Source organism: Anopheles gambiae, chromosome 2 (assembly GCF_943734735.2).
Source record: "Anopheles gambiae chromosome 2, idAnoGambNW_F1_1, whole genome shotgun sequence".
Classification (NCBI taxonomy): Eukaryota; Metazoa; Arthropoda; class Insecta; order Diptera; family Culicidae; genus Anopheles; species Anopheles gambiae.
In genome coordinates, this window is record NC_064601.1 from 67,925,256 (window position 1) to 67,948,170 (window position 22,915).

The 22,915-nt window shown below is 42.0% G+C and overlaps 3 protein-coding genes across 28 annotated transcripts in view; 2 read left to right on the top strand and 1 right to left on the bottom strand.

Annotated features, from left to right (window-relative positions):
- Positions 1 to 1,624, top strand: part of LOC1275084 (FH1/FH2 domain-containing protein 3) — a 70,252-nt gene extending 68,628 nt beyond the window's left edge. For all 13 annotated transcript variants that reach the window (XR_009764624.1, XR_009764625.1, XM_061641973.1 and 10 more), the window contains one exon: positions 544 to 1,624. Coding sequence is in view for 11 of the 13 variants with exons in the window: in XM_061641973.1 (XP_061497957.1) it covers positions 544 to 617 (74 nt within the window). In the remaining 2 variants the exon portion in view is untranslated. The remainder of the gene's footprint in view (positions 1 to 543) is intronic.
- Positions 1,625 to 4,613: 2,989 nt separating this feature from the next.
- LOC1275085 (uncharacterized) lies at positions 4,614 to 10,178 on the top strand. Its single transcript, XM_314314.2, has 4 exons — positions 4,614 to 5,200; positions 8,820 to 8,972; positions 9,042 to 9,305; positions 9,402 to 10,178. The coding sequence occupies exons 1-4, from the start codon at positions 5,014 to 5,016 to the stop codon at positions 10,040 to 10,042; spliced, it is 1,245 nt and encodes a 414-aa protein (XP_314314.2). The 5' UTR covers positions 4,614 to 5,013; the 3' UTR covers positions 10,043 to 10,178.
- The window catches only part of LOC1275086 (band 7 protein AGAP004871), a 51,000-nt gene continuing 38,234 nt past the window's right edge, over positions 10,150 to 22,915 (bottom strand). For 9 of the 14 annotated variants that reach the window (XM_314315.4, XM_061642816.1, XM_061642812.1 and 6 more), the window contains 6 exons: positions 21,731 to 21,763; positions 18,033 to 18,142; positions 15,372 to 15,444; positions 15,052 to 15,134; positions 14,588 to 14,847; positions 10,150 to 14,452 (listed from right to left, as the gene is read on the bottom strand). In XM_314315.4, the coding sequence (XP_314315.4) occupies positions 14,161 to 14,452; positions 14,588 to 14,847; positions 15,052 to 15,134; positions 15,372 to 15,444; positions 18,033 to 18,142; positions 21,731 to 21,763 (851 nt within the window). In that variant the 3' untranslated portion in view covers positions 10,150 to 14,160. The other 5 variants (XM_061642807.1, XM_061642808.1, XM_061642818.1 and 2 more) reach the window with 2 other exon arrangements.

A 22,915-nucleotide genomic window follows, 5' to 3' on the forward strand; every position in this document is an offset into this window, starting at 1 on the left:
GCTTCTTAATTAATTACCCTTGAGATCTTGGCATGATGATATAGTGTTTAAAGCGTACCATGGGTACTACTAGAGTCGCATTGTCTCACCTAAACTGGTTTTACTGAGACTAACTTGACAAGTGAAAGGCATGTGTGAATGCATGATTCGATGCACCGATCAGCATAAAAGTGCAAATCCATCCATTCCGTCTCCCTTCCCTTAAAACCATGGCAGGCATGCATCAACGACTGACAGTGCCATCGTTTTAGGGCCATCCTTGTCCCCCCTTCCCAATCGTATTTTGCATGGCAATTGTTCAAAGTGCCACAGTTTCGCATTCAACTCCCATTTTGCTTGAGCATGGCTGAAATTTTATCAAGCATTTAACATGTTTCACTTTTTTGATTTCATCTTTTTTTTTGCCACCCGTTTGTCTTCTGTCAACACTCTACCAAATGTCCGGGCCTGCCAATCATCATCATCATCATCATCATTATCGTCAACGTCACGGAATGCAACAACAACAACGACCAAAATCATATCAAACGCCACGCTGCGTAGTACGCCGCACGCTGAAGAACGGATTATCGGAGGAGGAAAAGCAACATGTAGCCTCGTTAATAAAAGGATATTGAATTCGGGCCGCATCATCACCCGCACCCAGCTGGAAACGGGCAGGCGAGGAACCGCGGGCGGATCGAAGGACATTTGCGCTGCGGGCTGAATCTATGTGATGGGTGTGCGTGTGCCTATGTTTGTGTGACTGAACGGCTGCTATGCCGCTGTACCGTGGACAAAGCGCTGCCTCGTGAGATGTTCCAAGATCGATACGCCTCTCCAGCACCAGCACTTTGTTCCGCTTGAAGTAATTCCAATGGGTGGGATCAATTCGAGAAGCTCACTGTTTCGCGAGCGTGAAACAGATCATTTTATATCACTATAACCAAAATGGAACCGAAACAAACTTAACTAGGCCAAATAAGCAGATAGGCGGAACCGATTGGGATGCTTTTGAGATGCGCAAAAGAGAGTGAGAGAGAGAGAGAGAGAGAGAGAGAGAGAGAGAGAGAGAGAGTAGAATAGAATTTGGTTGGCTATTCGGTCGGCCCAGCATTACACCAGTGGAGCTGCTTATAATTTGGGAGGGGAAAGGAGTGATCGTATTAAATAAATGAAGGAATCTTGCACCGACCATGTGATACGAAAAAGGGAAAAAGGGGATACTATTAACCAACAGAAGACTCAATCCTTATGAAAATCAAAGATTAATGAAATGAGACGTTCGTGCAGCAGACCAACTATGCTAATAGCATTGGGTTTATAGAAAGAGAGAGAGAGAGAGAGAGAGAGAGAGAGAGAGAGAGAGAGAGAGAGAGAGAGGGGGGGGGGGGGTAGAAAGAGAGGTGAAAAGAGAGAGGGAGAGTTTTAACTTACCTAGTAACTGATACAATAACTATTCAATGTAAACGACGGGCACGAGATAGGTAGAGCAAATGTACCGAACCGATGTGTATGCATTGACAAACAGCCGTTTTTAGTATTGCGAAATTCATATTGTGCATGCTAAGCGACATGTTTAACAAGTATCTTCGGCCTGCCAACTATATCAATAAAATATCAACAATTTCAAAACATGTGTTAATCGATAGTGATCTTTTAAAAATATTTCACTTGGTAGAAATGTTGAGAAACACTGAAACGACTGGTAAGATGTAGTTCTGAAATCTATAGGTATTTAACAATTAATGTAATAAAGATAATTATAGAACATGCAGATGTTGATCTACAAATAGATACTAAAACATTTAATGATGATTCTTGAAAAATAATAAATGCAATTAATATGATTGTAACAGTAATTTCAGGTTCAGAAGTTAGCTATTTCAATATTCCTTCTTAATTAATATACGTTTGTGTTTCCATATATTATATATTCGTACGATTTATACATGCTTTTGTTAAGCGCTTTCTTTCTCAAGTATTACTAAGCATTACTATAAGCAATGCGGCAAAGCAGTCCCTCCTGAATAAATAAAATAACTAAGCATTACTACAATAGTATGTTTATATGATGCATGATATTGCCAAAAAATAACGGATTGTATACTATGAGCAACCATTTTATAGGCTTAGAATCTATAATCTCGACGAGGTATTGATAAGTTTTACTAGCTGTGTTACTTGTTATCACCCGAAAAACGCCATTCAGTTACTAAAAAAACATGACGGTAACATGACGTGTTAAACACGTTAAATGTATAATATATATCTTACGCCACCAGCAAGTATGATCGCGTTAAGTAAGTGACGCATTATCTTCCCACCTCTCATGTGTTACGATATGAACGATGCAACCCAACAAACAACAAGTCAAAGGGTGTGACATGTTAAATTATATCACAGACAAATCAACGAAATGTAAACGTTGGCACACTTCCTGCTCGAGTAATCTCGCAATTGTTTACACAGTTTTACACGCAAATTTGCGCCGAACGAGGTTAATAAGAGTATGATGAAATGGTTATTCGCATAAATGGCACGACTGACGAAAGATAGTAGGTTGATAAACAGTATACTATAAAAAAAACAATAATGTAAACTGTGGTCAATACATAACTAAGTAAATCGTTACACAAAAACAAATGAATTTAGTTTTTAAAAATATATAATGAAATATATAAAGAAGCTAAATAAAACAGTAAATCAATGAATAAATCAAAATAAGTTAAAGTAAGAAACCACATAAATAAAGCAATTTAGCATAATAAAATAAAAAATAAGAATTCTTTAATATTAGACTTAATCTTAGAACTAAGATTAAACATAAAACAGAGAAAAAACATATTCATAGAAGTAATTCAACTTAAAGTGACATAGAAAAAGAGGAAATATGAGATAATATTCTAATGAGAAAAATCCTCTTTCGCTCTGCCTCGTTATGCTTCTCTCTAAAGAGTACCTCCTCGCGACAATAAGAAAAATCCGTGAGAGTATGAAGAAACATGAGTGGAAAAAAGAAGAGTGCGAATGTATAGAATATACACAAAATAATGCACAACTTTTGAGGAAAAAATATAAATTTGCTTCTTGTTTACCGACGCGAAGCAACATGTTAACAACAACATAAAACTATATTCAAAATGATATGAAAGTATCCTACCACCACGCTAGTCACATCTAGAATGATCCATAAAGTGATGGTGAAAGCGAAATGATTGTTCCATAAAACTAGAGAGCGGAAGTGTTGGCACTATCTACGCCGTCTTCTGCCGACATCATCTACTGACAACTAGCCACTATAACTGTCGCCCATAAGCTCCCGAAATGCTTCCCCTGCAGCTATGGGCCACAAATTATTTACGCTTCAACACAACTTACTTCCGGTTCGGGAGCTTCGACGGGGTAGACAATATTCTTGATTGCTGTAGTTCCCGTTCACAGCCTACACCAGCGTTTCTCGATGGCTTTGGCTACGGCTCATTGACCAAGACGCAAGCGAGCACCCTGAACTGTCCCACGTTGTCCCGGATGTTAAGAACGACACGCTCATCCTCCAATCATACCGAAAAAGACGACAGAAGCTTGAAGAAGCTTCGATTGTTCAGTGCAAAACCACCTAACACGTCGCTGAAGCATCTTGGCAGAAGCAATTCCAGTCCTGCGACAAGCCGACTGAAACATTATGCAATAAATCCTCCATCAACTGTAACCTCTGCTCCAAAGCCATCAGGGTGGAGCGTGTGCCCCCGAATGACGGTTAGACGCCACCCAACCAACAAGGGCAGGTGACTTTGGGTGACATTTTCGCACTTTCGTCTAACACCTACATTTCAGTTCAACCGAGGACCGAGATACTCATCACAGTGTGCTGTGCAAGTCGCTACGATACCGGTGCTTCCTGCTGTTGGCACCGATACGAATGCTCGTGCATGGTCAATCAGATATCATCGTCACATAATGCACGAGCATTGGAATGTGGAAGGAAATTAAACGTCAGCACAGGTGTACAGCCTCCCGGTTGAAGCCATTGGGCCAGGGACAAGGAAGCACGGGTAAAGGGTCTTTTGTGTTTTAACCCACCGGGGCGCGTTGCCCTTTTTACTCCGGTCCGTTGGCATAATTGTGTCATTGTTGTTGGAAAGTGCAATTTTCTTCTTTATCAAATGAACGCATCGCCACAATGGCCACAATCGTGCCTTCCGTGTATGTGTATGGTTGGAGCATGCGGTTGCTATGCTTGCTTTTCCCTGATTCGTTGTGCAACAGAGCTGTGTGCGTGTTTGTTTTTCACTATCTATCGATCATGGACGGCAACACGTAGCCATACAGAATCAGTGTGTGTGTTTTGTACTGATTTGCATTCGCATAGAAAGCAACGTTTGGTGGTTTATTAATCAACATAAATTATGTGGCTCAATTTTTGGCCACAAATATTTATGATTGTTTACCGAATTTTTACACAATTGCTACGATTTTTTGTCTTCAAAATGAGAAATCTTTCTTGGTAATGAAACAGTTTGCATGATAAAGGTTAATAAAAAATGACAATTATCTAATCAGGTTCTTATTCAGCAAACCTAACCATAATCTTCCCTTGGGTAAATAATCAATAAAAAAATGAAAGCAAAAAAGCAACTTACACCAGAATAATTGTACCCCAACACTATACCATACCGTTTGGAGAGAGGAACAACATACAAATCAAATGACAATGCTCAGTTACATCTGCGCTTAGACGATGACGGGTGACGATAGTTTAACAACCGTAGCAGCGCGCGAATCCAAACGGAACGGCAACGAAGCGGCAGGTAACGGCGACACTGCAACAAAGTGATAAATAAAGCAGCACATCACCAGACGCATCGCAGTCATTTCCGATTGTTTGGCTCGGCAGGGAACGTCTGTTGTCTGTAAAAGATGACTTGTTAAAGTTATTTTCTGCAACAACATTACATCAACACAGCAAACTCTCGTCGCTTCACTAGTGGCTCATTTTTAAAATTAAAAAAGTACAAAATACTAATCATCACCATGCCATCATCCGTGTGGCGGTATTTGGTGGATGGTTTTCATGAGAAACTTGTGCTTGTGGCTTTAGTGCAGACTTTGGTGACTCATCTATTCGTGCATCCAGCAGCAGCAAACGTGCTACAGGAAGAGTTTCGTGCACAACGATCGCTTGCCAGCAGACAGATCTCAAGCCGCCGAGACACACGCTGTAAGAATAAACCCATTCGCGGTCAACACAATCGGTTCGGTTGTTAACTTTAAGAATATTCGTACAATCCAATTCTGGCGACTAATGTTCGAATGTAAGGTGTGTGTGTGTGTGTGTGTGTGTGTTCTGTGCCATTCTGTGCGCAAAAAGGATTAATGTAAAAAATATGTGTGCGTAAAGTGTCCCTTTTGCGCTGGAATATGCTTCCCCACGCGTCCGCATCACACTCAAACGCGCGCAAACAGTGATGGGTGGTAAACGAAGCATCTGGGATGATTAATACGGACATTATCCTTGTGTTGGACTAGTGCGTTCCGGCAAACAATCGGCCAACCATAGCCTAGCGCGCCATGTTTCAAAGGCAATGCGCCACTTGACATCCCATCCCGGACACAGTGGCGCGCTTTCTTGCGTGTCGGGGTGGATCGACGAGTGGACGTAGTGGGGCAGTGCAAAGCCATCCCCGGAATATTCGATGAATGACTTTATCTACTCTCATATCCGGTCAATGTAATCAAGACTAAAACAGTCTCCCATACCACTGAGAGACGGGACAGCGGTGGCAAGTGTCCCAAGCAATGTGTGAGTGCTTTCTAACCGAACCTTTAAACGATTCGGTTACGTATTGCAAACACGTTCACACGGCTTTAGTTTGCCAAACATCATCCATCGAGTGAATCGGATGGACAGAGGAAGCTGAAAAGAAAGCGAAACGATGAAAGGACATCCCCGCTGCTCCGTGCGGTTTTTGTTTGTAGAAGCTATTTTCGTAGCAATGCCTCCGCTCCGTCGCACCGTGCAGTAGATCGAACGGATCGTATCCTGCATCCTGCAAGCTCTCCAAGTGCGTGGAAGTATTTCTTCTTCAATATTCATAGCCTGCCCTCGTTCGTCCTCTTTTTGTTGGGTGTTGTTCCTTACGCTTTGTTCCTTCATTAAACCGCAAAGGAAGGAGCCATGTAGCAACATATTTTCGGCTCCCCTTTTGTGCATGCTACTCGTTTGTTTCGTCCCTGTATCGTGCCCCCATGACTTGTGAGCGCAAGTGATTTTGGTAGGTAAAAAATAAAGTTGCCATTTACTGCTACCAAGGCCGCGCGTACTGTAACGTGCCCAGTCAGTGCCTCGCCAGTTGCCTGGCAGATTGGTTCAAATTTAATTAACTAAACATCACTGGCCCGCACAAAACATGATTGGACGGGGGGTTCCCTCGGGGGAAGGAAGGACACATACACACACACACACAGTATACGGTACGCGGTGGAGAGTATCGTTCACTTCACTTAACGCAACGACTATGCCAACGAGCGGGATCAGTGAGACGTGAGCTTTTAAAGCAGAGAAGAATCCCCATGTATTTTTAACAAACCGTTGGCACCGGTGGCGCTAGGCGAATAAGGCGAATGGCACAAGCACAGGGAACAAAGAATCGCTCGCAACGGAGAAGAAAGCCACAGCAAATCCCATCACTTTCAGCGCCAGCGACAGTGCTGGCTTTGGTTTTGAATATTAAAAAGTTCATTTGATGCTTCCATCGCATCACTGGACCGTCTCGTTCTGTGGCAGACTTAAGGTTTCACTGAAAGCACTGCACTGGTAGGATCATTGATAAACGAGATGGGATACGAACAGGTTCAGTATATTATTTCACCGTCAGCAAAAAAATAAAGCCTCGCCAATACGTATGACGAGGCAGAGTTCAACACGCACAATAAAGAGCGGGTTTTGTGCGTAATTGAATCGCTGCTTCGTTCCTTCTTGAAACGAATCAAATGGTACGGATTGTACAGATGAAAAGCCTGGATCATATTTCAATCCAATAGATTAGGTTCTATTTGTTTTATTAGCATAGCTCAACAGCACTTCCAAAGGTTATAATTACTTTTTATAGAGACGTCATTTACTTGTACTAAACACTTACGCTTCTTTGAAATCTGCAGAAAGCATCACAGTTTTACGAAAATCATGCTTAATCCGTAATACAGTAAATACATAACAATTTTTTAACGTGATTGAAATGAAACAATGGCTAGTAATGAAATAATGAAGTAATCAAGGAGTAAATTGTATAAATTAAATGAAAAAATGTATTAAATATATAAATATAATCTTTGCAGTAGATAAACAGTGCTAGTGACTAAATCAATCTTTTGTGTATTAAATCTTTCTATCAGTTCTAGAGTAGGGGAAAGCGGGGCAAAATGGGCATGTTAAGCAGTTTACTGAATATTCCTTTGAATATGCCACAAAACACAATTTTTCTTTCATTATTGTATGCCTCCACCATTTATCTATGGATTAAAATTGCCACATAGAATGAAAACAACTTAAAAACAATAAAATAATGTAAAATAAAAGTTGATGTTTTACGAGAAGCTATTTTGACACACGGGGTAAAATGGGCATAGCCCTGGGGCAAAATGGGCATATGTAAACAAACTGTGAAACGTCAAAACACTGGGGCAATATGGGCCACAACAACTGCGCTTAGGTAATGGTCTATGCTTTTGCGCACGTTTCGTGAAATGTATTTTTCGTTCTTTCTTTTGATTTGCTGGTCAGAAAAGCCCTTAAAATTCTTCCAAAAATATGTTATCAAAATTATAACAGTTTTTACACGTTTAAATCTACAAAATCGAATGTTTTGAAGCTGTGCCTGTTATCATTATTGAGGCGACAAATACAACACCATAGCCTCACCAAGCGCCGTATGTCAAAAGCATCTGCCCATTTTGCCCCAAGAGTAACTGCCCATTTTGCCCCACGTGTAGCATTTTTGTATTTTTTGTTATATTAGTAAAAATACGAATTCAATCGCCTTGATTGCTTCAGACAAATTGTAAAGAAATATCATATCTTTAAAAATATATCATTAAAAACTTCAACGCATCCCTGTGACACACGTTTAAGCTTATTTTCGAAGTGGCAAAAATTACATCAATATGCTGCTAAACCTTATTTTGCATTTTTCTTAGTTATTTGTTATGTAAGGGTTATGAAACTTACATGGTGTTCATAGAACACTGTAATGAATACATTTTGAGCATTGGAAAGTATCTTTGTAGTCAAATAATGCTTAAATAGAGGGTGCCCATTTTGCCCCACATGCCCATTTTGCCCCGCTTTCCCCTACTTTCTTTTTGATATTATTATACAAATTAATGCTATTTTGCTAATTGCAATCTGTAGTTTTATACCAAACTATTATTTAATAGCCGCACTACCCCAGTCACCCATCTGCAATGATAATTGCTCGTGCCTAATCATACCTGAGCCACGGCTAGAAAATAGCTGTCGAAGCTTTCAACCGTTTCCAAAATAAAACAAACAAAAAATGCAATTAAAACATGGAATTCGGGTCAATGCATTCATTTATAGTGCGTTTCTTCCGCTTCGCTAGCCTTTGCCGCCATTAGTCAAACCTTTGCTTTCGACAGGCCACCGCGAGCCGATTTTATCACTGCCCCGTCGATTGCACTGCTGCTGGAAGCTTTTCTCAAGTTTTCCATACCCCCGCTCACATGCCTTACAGTTCGCACGAATGACGTCAAACGGCAGTGGTTATACTAAGCACTTTAACCATCTCTCTCTCTCTCCGTCTGTCTCCCATTGCTACCAGTTTTGCCAATATTTACCGTGTATCAGTGGGGTCAAGGGCTGTGTTCGGCCGCTTCCGGTGAGTATGGATCCTGCCAGCCCAACAACGAGTGCGTACTGCGCGGCGGCATACCGGCGGGACCGTGTGCCGGTGGGTACGGGACGTGCTGTATCTGTAAGTTGAACGAATAGAGTGAATCTGCAAGCAGGTACAGTGACATTCGGTTTTCCAATTGGGGTACAGTTATGGCATCGTGTGGCGGAGTGGTGCGTGAAAATGGAACTTACTTCGTCAACCCGAACCACCCGGACAGTACGGACGGGACGGGCAGCTGTCAGCTCACTATCTTGAAGATGCATCCGGACATTTGCCAAGTTCGACTCGACTTTGACCATTTCTCGCTGAACGGGCCCGAGATCGTGAACCACATCTGCAACACGGACCAATTCCTCGTGTCGGGCGGCAGTCCTGCCCCAACGATCTGTGGCAGCGCAACGGGTGAGCACAGTAAGTATCAGAGGCGCGCACATGCACCGAACATCGCTCTGCTCTTCCGTTTCTAGCAACCTTCCTCTCTCCCATTTGTTCGTATCGCTTGCACAGTGTACATAGATGCAGGAATGGGCCAAAGCAATCCCATCATACTGACCGTCATTACGAGTGGACCAAGCTTCCCGCGATCCTGGCGCGTTCGCATCTCGCAGATTCCTTGCGGTGCCATCGCGAAGGCGGACCAGGGCTGTCTGCAGTACCACACGGGCGTGAGCGGTCGGGTGAAGAGTTTCAACTTTGACCCGCTCAGTGGACGGCAGCTATCGAACCAGGACTACAGCATATGCATCCGAACGGAGCGCAACTTTTGCAGCATCCAGTACACGGCGTGTCCGGGTGCGGTGCCTGGCAATCGATCGCGCACCTTCACACTGTCCGGCAACAGTAACAGCGTCGTGCAGGCGATGGTTGGTGGCGGTACGCAAGGTTCACCCAACTCCTGCACCAACGACTGGTTGATGGTGCCGTGTGCCAAGATTGCGGACCGATTGCCGATGGCTAGCACGTGCGAGGACAAGATTTGCGGCGGCACCTTCAATGCGGAGGTTAGCTCTGTCGAGCGGACCGTCGTGTCGACGATACGCCCGTTCCGGCTAGCCTTCCACACCGACTCCATCGAAGCACCGACCGATGTGGACAATCGTGGCTTTTGTCTCGACTACGTGCAGCAACCCTGCACCAGCAATAAGTAATGGTGTGCTTCATTAAACCGCGCCCTGTGGGCGATGTACCGTTGTTCCGTTGTCCCGCTGTTCGGATGTACTACGTGCAATAAATGTACTGTACCAGCTGAAGATCGTTCAGTTTTGTACCATTTTTTCTGTAAAACGAAATGTTTCATACGAATTTGTTTATTTGAATCGTTTTGATCTTTTGTCACAATCAGTAGATTTGTATGTATTGTTTTTGATGATTGGGTGTTTGTGTTCGCCCTTGTGCGGCCGGTTTTTAGCTCTGTGTATGATGAATTCGTACAAGTTTGCGCTTGGTGTAGAACACACATTTCAGTTGTTTCAGTAATTGGTTTTGGTACGGCTCAGCCATTCAGTGTTTGAGAACTCAGCCCTATTTCCCCCTGTCATTCCTTCCATTCCTTCCATTCCTTCATTTTGGCCTCCACAAACTAACACTGCACTTCCTTTCTATTGTGCGCTTTCTTCTCTATTATAACAATGACACTTGCTTGCTAGACTCTGCCTTTCGCTCAACGTCGTTAATATATATCTATATACTTTTCTGTTTTCTGTATGTGTAATCCTCTGTGTAATATCTTTGCACCTTTTTGCATAATATACTTTGATTTGATCTGTTGTCCATCAACCATTAAACATTCCGAGTGGATCATGAAAATGTAAGTAACGTGAGAAAAATAGACAATCGTCGTAATGGTCACGATGATGATGAAGATCTTGATCGCATATATTCGTGATGCGCGGGACAACTAAACCGTCCTTGACAAGAGTTTGTGTAATGGTGTGTGATGGTGTATGTGTGTGTGTTCGTGTGAGTGAGTCTCTTAACTAGATACGCTTCTACATCCGCCCTGCCCAACCGTTCCGGTCCCTGCCCCAGGACACAAAGTCTAGAGTAAATTCCGTTTTTGATTTTTACGTTTCCCCGTCTAATACACTTTTTTCCCCGTGTAAGATTCGCTCGTTCGTGGCAGCGGGAGCAGCTTTTGGACAGAGTTTTCTTGAAGCTGTATTGAACACAGCAATAGTGAAATATTTAGAACATCGAGTTGAAAGTGATCCGTTAAGTCAAAACATTCTCTTATAAACTCTATCGCTCTAGGTCTACTGTTTCGATTGGTTGGTTGGTTGTTTTGGTTGTTACTGTTGTACTCCCTCTTGCTCGTGTTTATGTGTGGTTGTGTAGTTGTGTGCTGGTGTGGCACTTGTTAACATTAATATAATCAAATAACTAACGTGGTAAAGTGGCTCGTTATACTATCATTGTAAGTAGTACTCTCTTTTACACTCGAATTAAACGTCTTAGTATGTCAAATAGAATTTGTGTCTTTGGTTCGTTGAATACGGCAATACATGACAACACTGATAGATAAAAATTTGCACATTCGCTTCGCACACTTGCCGTTCGTTTTATTGTAACACACACGCACACACTGCTAGAGCGGAAAAAAATTACCAAACGTCGTGGATGGTTCACACGTTTGCTGCTGTGATGTAATGGAGTAACGAAATTGATGTGCATTTATTGTATCGTGTATCGGGTTGTGCTTTGTATCTCACCAAATAAATTCAATTTCAACGAACGAATCTGTATACCTTCTGCTTTTAGCAGAGATCTGTTGATTGGTAGTTTGGTGTAACATTCTTTTGTTTTCTTTTTTTTTTGTTCTTTTTTTTGTTAATCTCTGTTTCCGGATGCATCCTTACGTGCAGTACACTCTTTATTGATTCATTATTAACAATGATTGCATTATCTAAGCTGGTTTGTTCATTGCTTCCGTTCAAGTACAACTTCCTCTTAAAGCTTATATCACTTTCAACGAGTTTTGTTTCTTTTTGATTTATTGGTCATTATTTGCATTATACAGTTTGACACCGTGTTGTTGTTTGTTTGTTTGTTTGTTTCGATGCAGCCACCGCATCTGTCGATCGACTGCTCGAACGATCGTGCTGCTGTGTGATTGAAGTAGCGAACTAAACATTTCTCTTTTGGCGTGCCATTGGCATCGGGAAAGCTTGTTAAACAGCGACCGAAGTGAATTACCTTCTACCTATCTAAACCGTATGGTTTGAGATCCACCGAAAGCTGCACCGAATGCTACGACCGCGCGAGAGAGGCGTGACCAAGGCCAAATCATTGAGGCGGCATTTAAAAACAAACCCAACCGATCACGCGTTTTCCTGTGCAAGGGTGTACTTCAATCGATGCACATTAAAAGACAACAACTTGTTCGTGCAATTCAAATGTGCTGCTATGTAAATATTGTTACATGACGTGTGACACACTGGCTGCTAAGTTAGTGATTGCCGCAACAAAAGTCAACAATCATTGGCAATTGCACTCACGAATACTTAATATTAGATGATCAGGTGCGTCTGGTTGAATGATATGATATCTACTTTGTTAGAATATTGTGTATGTGTGTCTATATGTGTGTGTGTGTGTGTGTGTACGTGTGTTTGGGCTATGCTGTTTCTCACTTTTGTGAACTCATTGACTCATTTGCAGAGTCCAAAGGAAATGTTTGCAGATTGTTTGTGCATAAACACACTTATTTATGCTGAAGTTCTAACAAAAACAAACTCAAACTCTGCACAAGCATGTCCAGTGCTCTTAAGTGCACCGCTATTTTGTTTAGCTCTCTCTTTTCTCTCTCTCTAATCAAACTCATCCCTAAGCCTTTTCAACCGTGCAAGACCGTATCTGTCCTGCTGACCCGGAACAAAAAAAAAGCAAAAACATAAACCAATGACTAAATCCTTTACCTTTTTGGTGCTTTTTATGTCTTTCTTCATAAACATCCCCTTCATAGCGGATGGGTCGCCGCATGATAGATGAAAAAGTTATACAGAACCGACTGTCCGGGGCGCTGTTCCACGTGGCGCTTTCCCCATCGGAAATGGATGCTTAAAAATTCATCCATTTTACCTACAACTTAACTTGCACCCATTCCTCGTTTTACGATTGAACCTTTTTTCCATGCTCGACGGAAAAAAAGGTTAAAACAAAACAGCAGACCCTTGCCTAAGCTAAGCCCTTCCCGTAGGGTTCCGCCCCGGCCGTGCGGCCGGAATGGTTCGCAGTGAAGGGACGATAGCATCGGAATATTCCACCACCGGGAGGATGAGCACACACACACAGCTACACTCACACATCCACACTGTCCTCTGTGACGACTGATGGTGGAGCCTTATCGATGCCCGTACAACGCCACTGGAACATACCGAATCCGGCAGGGAAACCGAGTTCGATTCGTCGAAGGATCGTAGGAAAAGGCAAACACACTCAAACGCCAGGACAGCGTGCGGAAAACGGAAATGGAAACAATTTGCAAAAGTTATATTAAAAACTTTAACAAGGCTCCAAGGACGCACGGTATGCGAGTGCCGGTGGACAATTTCAAACAACCCGCTTCCCCCATTGCCCCAAAAGTTGGAGGGAAATTGAGTTAAGGGTCAGAGCGTGGCGAAAACGGCCGACAGGAAACAAAGAAACACAAGGAACGACCAAAAAAAGAACCATCATTGTTCCATTTCGATCGCTCCCTTCCCTTCGCAGTCTGCTTTCGTTTGACTTTTGTTTCCCAATCATTACGATTGCTGCTTTCCACAGTTATTTCATCCAGCTTTGCGATTTGGTTATGGTTTTGGGGCTTTGTTTTTCATCGTCCTGCCAAAACCGTTCGCCATGTTCGCCCGAAATCCGCAAAGCTATTGCTGCTCTTTATATTCACATACCGTTTGATGGCTACTCATTCGTCTCGCTGCAGTAGAAAGCAAGGGCAAGGCTGGCCCGATACTTGAATCTGCATTTATTTATCATTGCCATTGATAGATTTCCTACTATTTTGGGCGTAAGTCATGTACGGTTGATTGAAAAGGAGAGAACGATATTTTTGTTAATTCTGGGAGATTGTATTAGAAGCGTTGAGGGCAGCAGCGTCCTTTTGTGAAAAAATAAGGCTTTTTGTTACATTGTTTGCTGCAGCTGTGATTGATTCAATGAATGAGACTCAAAACAAAAGCCAAGCCCGTCAATACTATATAATGCTGCCGACAGTAGTGGCTGTGTGTGACAGAATACTCAAAGGCAAGAAGGGATGGAACCGGGCATCGGTTTACGCGTTCGGCACAAACGCTTCCTTGGACTTCATGAAGTACGTCAGTATATCGATCGGTAGCGGGAACACGATGGTTGAGTTCTTCTCCGCCGAGATGGTGTTCAGTGTCTGGAGGTAGCGTAGCTGCAGGGCGGCCGGTGAGTCTCCGATCACCTCCGACGCTTCCCGCAGTGCTCGTGAAGCCTTCTGCTCACCCTCGGCTGCAATCACCTTGGCACGGGCCTCTCGGGCAGCCTCGGCTTCAGCAGCCATCGCACGTTGCAGCTGAACCGGTAGGCGTACATCCTTACTATAGTGGGGAGTTGGGTAGTTGAGTTGAAGGGCAAAGAGAACATCATTGTTATCGACATCGACGAACAAATATCGAATCGAGCCTCATCACAACGTTCCAGCTGGATGAAATTTCTTAAGATTTTGTACTTACATCTCAACGCGCTCCACCTTGATGCCCCAAGCTTCGGTCGCTTCGTCCAGCGAGAGCTGCATACTGCCGGAGATTGTCATTCGTTCGCTGAGGATTTCGTGCAGATGCCGTGTGCCCATCGTGTTGCGAAGCGTGGTTTGTGCCAGCAGCCGGGTCGAGTGATGCGCGTTCTCGACATTCGCAATCGAAACAGTGGCATTTGATACACGATAGTACACCACAGCATCCACCGACACGGTGACGCTGTCCTTCGTCAAAACCTGACCGTGACGCGGTTTAAAGAGATAGTACATGAATGCGCGCATGTGGTGCGTATGAACCAGCGCCAAGCATGAAAAAGAGAACAAAAAAACAGAAATAAGAATAAATTAACAAGGTGCTTACTGATCAGGATAACCAATCTTTCTCTTTATCTGTTGCATTTATGTAAACTCAACCCAGTGAGGGTAAAACAAGTTACCTACCTCCTGCGGTGGTACGTCGTACGTTCGCGTTCGCAGATCTACACGTGCGTAGGCATCGATGCATGGCAGTATGAAGAAGATACCTAGGATTCCACACAGCAACATCCAAACACACGAACAAGTAGGCAGAATACAATCAAAGAAAGAGAGCAACACAAAGAGAAAAGTGAAAGAGACAGAGATTCAATTAATATGCAAAAAACTTCCGTGGGAAACACTTTCCCATTCGGCTAACTCTACAGCCAGTCGTGAGCGGAATGGTAGAGCAGTGAAAGTGGGAAAGGGGAAATTAAGGTGGAAAATTGTTCCGGCTAATTTACCTGGTCCTTTGGCGCCACCTTGCATCAGACGACCTAATCGGAATATTACGGCACGCTCGTATTCCTGCACGACCTGTTCAAGTAAACGAAGACGATTTCAGAAGATAGCAGATGCAATTACAAAGCTTTCTTTCCAAACTGCTCAGGGTGTGGATATGTGGAAGTACGTAGTACGTCGTTGCTTAATGGTGTGAATTAATGTTGTTTGGTAAACGGCTTTGTTATGTTCGTTATTATTGTATGCTGATTTACGGAATGATACATTTAAGCAAATGAATACACATTTCAAAAGCTGCTACAGTTTTAAAGCATGTTTTCTTATTAAATTTCTTCATGATATTTTATCTTTAAATTAGGTCCTTAAATTAGGTTTTCGAGCCGGTCTCGTAGAACAGTCGTCAACTCGTACGACTTAACAACATGCCCGTCATGGGTTCAATCCCCAAATAGACCGCGCCGCCATACGTAGGACTGATTATCCTGCTATGGGGGGAATCAATCAGTCACTGAAAGCCAAGCTCACAAGTGGGTACAGGCAGGCCTTGACCGACATCGGTTGTTGAGCCAAAGAAAAAAAAAATAGGTTTTGCTTCATTCCATCACAGCCGCAAAAGTACACGAGTTCAGGAACTGCGTTGTTCGTGCATCAGTTAAGATAAGAAATCTGAGTCGAGATCTGTTTATTTTCAAGATCAATCTCAATCTAAACAGTTTTGATAGGCTTAACGAAGATAGATCTAAACAATGCCGAGAAAAACAGCTGGCTAAACAGCAACATTTTAAACCATGTTGCAGGACTGATATAGGGATGAATTCAATTCCAGAATATATTCACTATTAATTCCTAGGCCGTGAGAGATATGGTGTAGGTTCCACAATCGGGGTAAATTTGATACCAAGTAATGTAACACTAACAACATGCTAGTCGTGAAGCCTCAAATACAGGACCTCATAGCAAGGACTGACTGACTATCCAGCTGCGTAATACTCTATAAGCCTCGAAAGCCTGTTCAGCCTGTTCATGTCCCATATGCATGTCCACGTAGGACGTTACGCCAATAAGAAGATCCGCGATCAATAGTCTCTTTCATTCGCCGTATGTTCTGGAGGTTAGGAGCACTTGGCAATTGTTTTGTAAAACCTTATGAATAAACGAAATACGATGTTGTTACCGGTGGTTATAGATGACCAGTCGAGACTAGTTAAAATATCTAATCTACAACAACCAATCACAAAACAAGTATTTGTTACTGTTTGAATCTCATTCCTTGTAGACATTTTGTATTCCCATAGGAGCAAAATTATACTACTTTACTATACTCAACGATTTTAAGCTAAGAATCAAGAATAACCACGAGAGTAGTTTTCATTAGGCTATTTCATTTTACCTAATTAATATGTATATCACTGCTAGGGGCGGTACCTTGCTACAGTCGTCAACTCGAACGACTCAACAACATGCCCTTTATGGGTTCAAGCCTAGAATGGACCGTTCCCCCGTAGCAAGGATTGACTATCCGGCTGCGTGCTAATGAATTAAGTCTCGAAAGTCTGTATAGGCCGGTATGTCCGCGTAGGACGTTGCGCCAAATAGAAGAAGAAGATCGCCGTTGACAGACAATCAAGAAAAAAAAAACATTTAAAATATATTGAGCAGGTCCTATTTTAATATCAACTAATTAATTGGTTAAAATGTTTGGTTGAACTCACACTATGGAGTGAAAGAGAAACTCCGTCCATAACAGAGTTTTATTTAATGTTTTTTTCTATGTCCTACAATCAATTATACTTTGTGGAAAACGCTTACTTGTGGATAATATTGAATTTGTACATCTATGTACATAATTGGCAGCTTATGTACCATTCTATTTCTTCCATCATTTTGCCTCATCATAATACGCTAGCTACTAAGGTTTACCCTTTTCCACCAGGCAAATCATTCATCTTAAGTCAATAAATCTGTTGCACAATCAGCTTGCACTTCTACCCACCATACCCTTTCACTTCCCTCCAACGAAGAAAATGATTCCGTTTCCGCTTGAGCGGCCCCAAACACCCAACTGTGGACCGTTTTATTCGCGTGCATTACTCGCGCCCATAAAGCATTCGTTGTTTTCTTTTCTTTCCTTCCGGCTTCGCAAGCTGCCACACACTTTGTGACCGGCGGAGTGGTTTGGCAAGAACGAAATTGTTTGCCGGTTCGGGACGGTATTTTCATATTCACATCGTCCGTCACTTTATTTAAGTTCACACTTCATTTAGCCAGTCCACAGTTGCTACCCCGTTCGTTCGTTCGTTCGTTCGTACGAGCGGGCTTGTTGGTTATGAAAGGAAGCTTTTTGGGGAGCTGGGAAGAAAAGGAAAAATAGCTGTGCGCTCTCAAATGAGAGCAATTTCCCGCTAGTTTTCCACCGCCAGGGCGGGTTTTGCGGTTTACACGGCTTCGCAGATAGCACGCATATGTGTATGCGTGGTGGGAACTATGTGCTAGTGTGTAGTATGCTCGTGTGTAACGATATGCAAACAGCGTGAAAGTCTGAATAGGGACCAAATTTAAATTTGATTCCCTTTCACCGTGCCCTGGTTCTCCGTGCACCTCCTCGAAGAAGATGGAATGATAGTGGAAAATTTGGACGAAATTTGTTGAAGCATTCCTCTTACCTTGAAGCAGACGAGCAGGCTGAACGGCATCGTAAGGACGACGAGCACCCAGGACAGAAATATCAGGATACGGCCACAGGTCGATGCTTCGCCGTTCGTCTCATCCTCGGCTGGAATATGCAAGAACGGTGTGAGTCAACTGGAAAGGGCGTACAAGAACGAGTATAACGTCGATACAAAGAAATAAGCTAAGAAGTGGTACACCATAAGAAAATCGTAGTTTGGTAGGTGTGGTGCCGTGGTGCGGCTTTGCCACCTAGCGCAAAGTGAAAAACTTTTATTAGATTTTCCGCCAAGCATTGCTGCTGCTGATGCTGCGGCTGTTATTTCGAAAAACTTCTACCACGTCTGCTTTTTACAATGTCACCTAGGTTTTTGTGCCACCCAGCCTCATTTCGAGCGGGTAATTGCTACAAGGAGATGGCTCACACACCGACCCGAACGTTGCTCGTACGTACATGGTCGCATGTGTGACAAGTGTCGTACATTAGATTAAGAGCAAAAGGTGTAACGTGTTGCGCTGAATTTACAATCGGTCACTGCTGTTGGATTGGATCGACGGCGCTGGTAAATTGGATAGTTTGTTTGCCAGCAATGCTTTGGAAATTTTTTGCTACAATTGCAACAGCTTAGAGACTATCCTTGAATACGGGTTCAGGAACTAGGTTTAACAACAAACTTATAAAACTACGTACTGAGTTGGACTAATTTTCGTTTGAATTAATAACTGTACATAAATGTCCTTTATCAAGAGCTACAGCATAAGATTTATAACAGTATAAATAATTAGTTAAAGGTTATCCATTTGAATAGAGTGACTATAACAATCTCTCAGCTATTCCCACGCTACTTTTTATAGTAATGATTTCTACCACGTCAAACTTTATTTTTGTGACTAGAAGCTACGGGATGTGTGCTCTAACGCATTTTAGGAATCTACTCAACACAATATGTTATCGCTTCACGTATACTTTTCTTCCGCGATTACTTCTATTCCTAGATCCCACCGACACACCCATAACTCATTGCCAAACAAACCCGAAAGCAAACATCAAGCCGGAATTGAAACTTTTTACGCTTTCCTTACTGTACAACAGTAAATCACTCCTGAAAGCAGTGCAGTGCACGCTCACGGCGGGTTGTCCCCGGTTTTTTATCTTCCTCGCTTTTATTTGACTGTGTGGCTATCAAAAGTTAAGCCCAGTTGCTGTTGCTGGAAAGTGGATTTATGTTAAGGGCAGCACCTTCCTCGCACCTTCACCTCACTGTCATTCCCCCAAACATGTAGCCAAACCACCGAAAAACGGTTTGTTTGCATAGACACCGTTGCATCATCATCATCATCATCCCGTTGTCGAATCATATCGTTCCATTTGGTGCGAGAGCCAAACTTTAACATGGACGGCTTTGCTGGTGTTTTGTGTGACTTAACGACAACGACGACGACGACGATGAAAAACGGCCAGCTTAAATGTCCATGGTGGTATAAAGTTGCCAGAAAGATAAACAGAATTTAATTTCCAAAGTAAACGAAAGCTGTCGCGCTTACCGTGAGTTATACCGTGGCTCATCGATGGTCGAGATGGTGGAGAGCCCACTATATATATATATATATATATATATTTATATGGGCAGCACAATTGCGATATTGTCCGCTTTGCTAATGAATTTTCCACATTGATGGAGAAAACCACAAAGCTTCGTTGTCATTCGAATGACGAACGCACACACACACACACACAATTAAAATCCTTCCTCAATGCTTTCGACCTTCCTCAAACGATCCTTGACCTCAAGGACGTTTCTCAGAACAATCCAAAAGACGTTTGGATCACGTGAGCTAGAAAGAAGCTAAACAACGCCTCACAATCTTTCAATACCAGCCGCAAACCACTCTGTGCAGACTTAGCTTTCAAAAAACGAAACAAAAAAATATACAGAATGAAAAAATGTTTCAAGATGAATTAAATGAAATACTTTATCCATCTTTCTTATCTTCTGTCACCTTTTCGTCGTTGCGCTCACAGAGGCGTTCCTTTAACGACTATTCACGACCAGGGATGCTGGCAGGATGAAACCAGAAAAGCGCTACCCTTAGTATATTTCGTCATTGCTTTATGAAAGCGGTATGATACGGATCATACCGTAAATTTTCATAAAATTCACATAATTGAGCCCGAAAGCAAGTAAAGTCCTACGGATGATGGTCACAAACGGGGCAAATACGTTGAAGTAATAACTAGGAGTTTATTTGGCAACGCTGCCGGTAAAGGTCGTTGTTGAAAGCTGCAATTAACTTACGTCGCGAGTTTTACAACCTGCTCAAGCAAACGGCTATCAAATGGCGTAATTTACTGTCAATTACATGACAGCAAAGGTGTGCTTTAGCCATACAATTGATATTTGCGTAGCAATCGCGCGATTCAGCGGAAGAACGTGTCGTTTTGTTACTTAGAGAAAGGATGTTACACAATGCAATATTGGGATTGTGTAAGGAATGCTAATTGCTTTCATTATAATTTGATTTATTTGCTTATATGTAGGATTCATCTAAAAAAATATTTTTATGAAAACGAGTTTAAAAAATGATTGCGGTTTTTATTGCCTTTAAGCACATTATATATTACCTATACAATTATTTACGAAAATTCGAGCAGTTTCATTGATATGATTTAATCCAATAAAATATTGCAGTATTTTTTTTTTAATAATCACTTAATGTGGTGATCATTTTGTGACAATAAGGTTGAATTTATTTGGAAACACATCAAGAAATTATCCTTCAACGCATGAACACTACAAACTACCATGCACAAATTAAGTGATAAATTTTGAAAACAAAAATGTAGATAATCAAACATTTCACGTAACTGAAACCTTCACGAATTGACACTGGGAGTTTAAATGTGATGTGAAATATAACCGAACGGGTGAACACATGTACGGGGAAGATATTACTGTCATCATGCAAGAAATGCTCACTGCTTTACTCACTGGTGCTATAAACTACTATGGTGCGGAAAATTTTTCTCAATTACAACCGTTCGGACGGCAAAGAGCAAGTACTTTTGTAAGACAAAATTAGGACACAACATACGAACGGGATACGGGTAAATAATGTATGCGGGGATTCGAAGAAGAAGAAGAACAAGAAGAGGAATAAGAAGAGCGGCATCAACCAAGTACTATTGCAAAAGTGTCTACTTGAACTTTGGTATAAAAAGTCTTTTACGTACTTCCTGTGTGGGTCGTTATGCGAGAACAATACGAGTGTGGCCAATGTCGGGAGAAACGGTTTCGTCGAGATACCCCGGGGCAGATTGGATGATGGGAAGATAAACGTGTTAGCCGTTGACGTGATGGTCGTAAGATGAGTTTTTGTTGTTGAATTTGGTAAAAGGTGATTGAGTTTTTTTAATACGATCCATGCCCGCACACACATACACAAACAGATAAAGACACCGGAGCAACGGAATGAGACGAGATGAGAGAGTCCCGATACCCCAAATGGATTATGAAGAGTAACAGGGAGAAAAGAGAAAATATGAAAAATATTTGGAAATTTTGAAATTTGGTACCAAAGAGAATGAAAGAGAGAGAGTGAGAGAGAGAAAGACACAGCGAGACGGTTACTTTATTTTAACGACCAAGTATCCGCAATCCATTATATTAGTCCACCGTCGGCTGTCACCACTTACCGTAGAGCAACAGTGAGTTTTTCATTTTAACATCTATAAAAATAAAACGGTATGCAAAATGTGAAAAGATGAATTAGTTTTGGAATGAATTAGAATTTAGCTTGTTCAATAATTTGGTTTTTCGATGAGGGGGGGGGGGGGGGGTCAATTTAGTTTGGCTGGATTTATACGGTGTGATTGGAAACATTTATGGATTTAGATGCATCGAATCGAGATATCATATCAGGGTGGCCGCTTTGGTCAATGCTGTAAAGTGTGATTGTTGATGTATTGATGTGTGTACATGAGAGGGCACACAGAAAAAAAAAACAATCAAAATACAAATGATAACAAAATTACGTTACGTCCGAATGCCACTCCCAATGTGAAACATGAAACACAAATTCAATAGCACATGAGTCACAACAAAAGCTGTGAAATGCAAATGAAATTTAAATGTATTTTAAAATTAGAAGAGAAAAAACCTCCTTCTCGATGTTCTTCCTCAAAACAAACATTAATTATACGCTCAATTAGATGTCGTGTGGTCTAAAAGAGTTTATAAAATATCATTAAAAGCCATTGCATTCTATATTAAATGACATATCGCTAAATTTAATTATATTTCGCTGCTATTCTCAACAGAAACATGTCTCACATCATCGAAACACCTTTATATGGTTGAAAGCAACACCAATGAACATGAAACAGCTTTATGAAATGACTCCTAAAAACCAGAAGAAGAAAAAGCAAATACGACTAACACACTAAGCTAATGCGCTCATTGTTGGCTGCATCTCGCGATTCTCGGGCATTTGCATGTGACTGGGAGGGAATTTTCTTCTTTCTTTTTTCTACAGACATAGGCATTCTCTTATGCCAGTGTTCTTAATCTTGTGCTTCTTAAATCGTAGGAAAATATTGCATCGTGCTCTAGAGACTCAGCACTACGTGCATTATGTACCACAAGACATCCTAGGGCATAAGTTGTTCACAAAACGGGTGGTTGAAGAAGTATGAAACACTTTTCTTCTTTCACTTATCGGCTGGGAATGACTCCTACAAGCCCAGCTTTGTTCACAGTTCTGTTTATTTGGGTTATTTATGAGCCTCGTTCCTGGAACAACAGTACGAGAAAGATTTGGCGGAATGCAAACTATCGCTTTTCGGGTAAGATTTGTTCGTTGTGCAAATACATTTTCATCT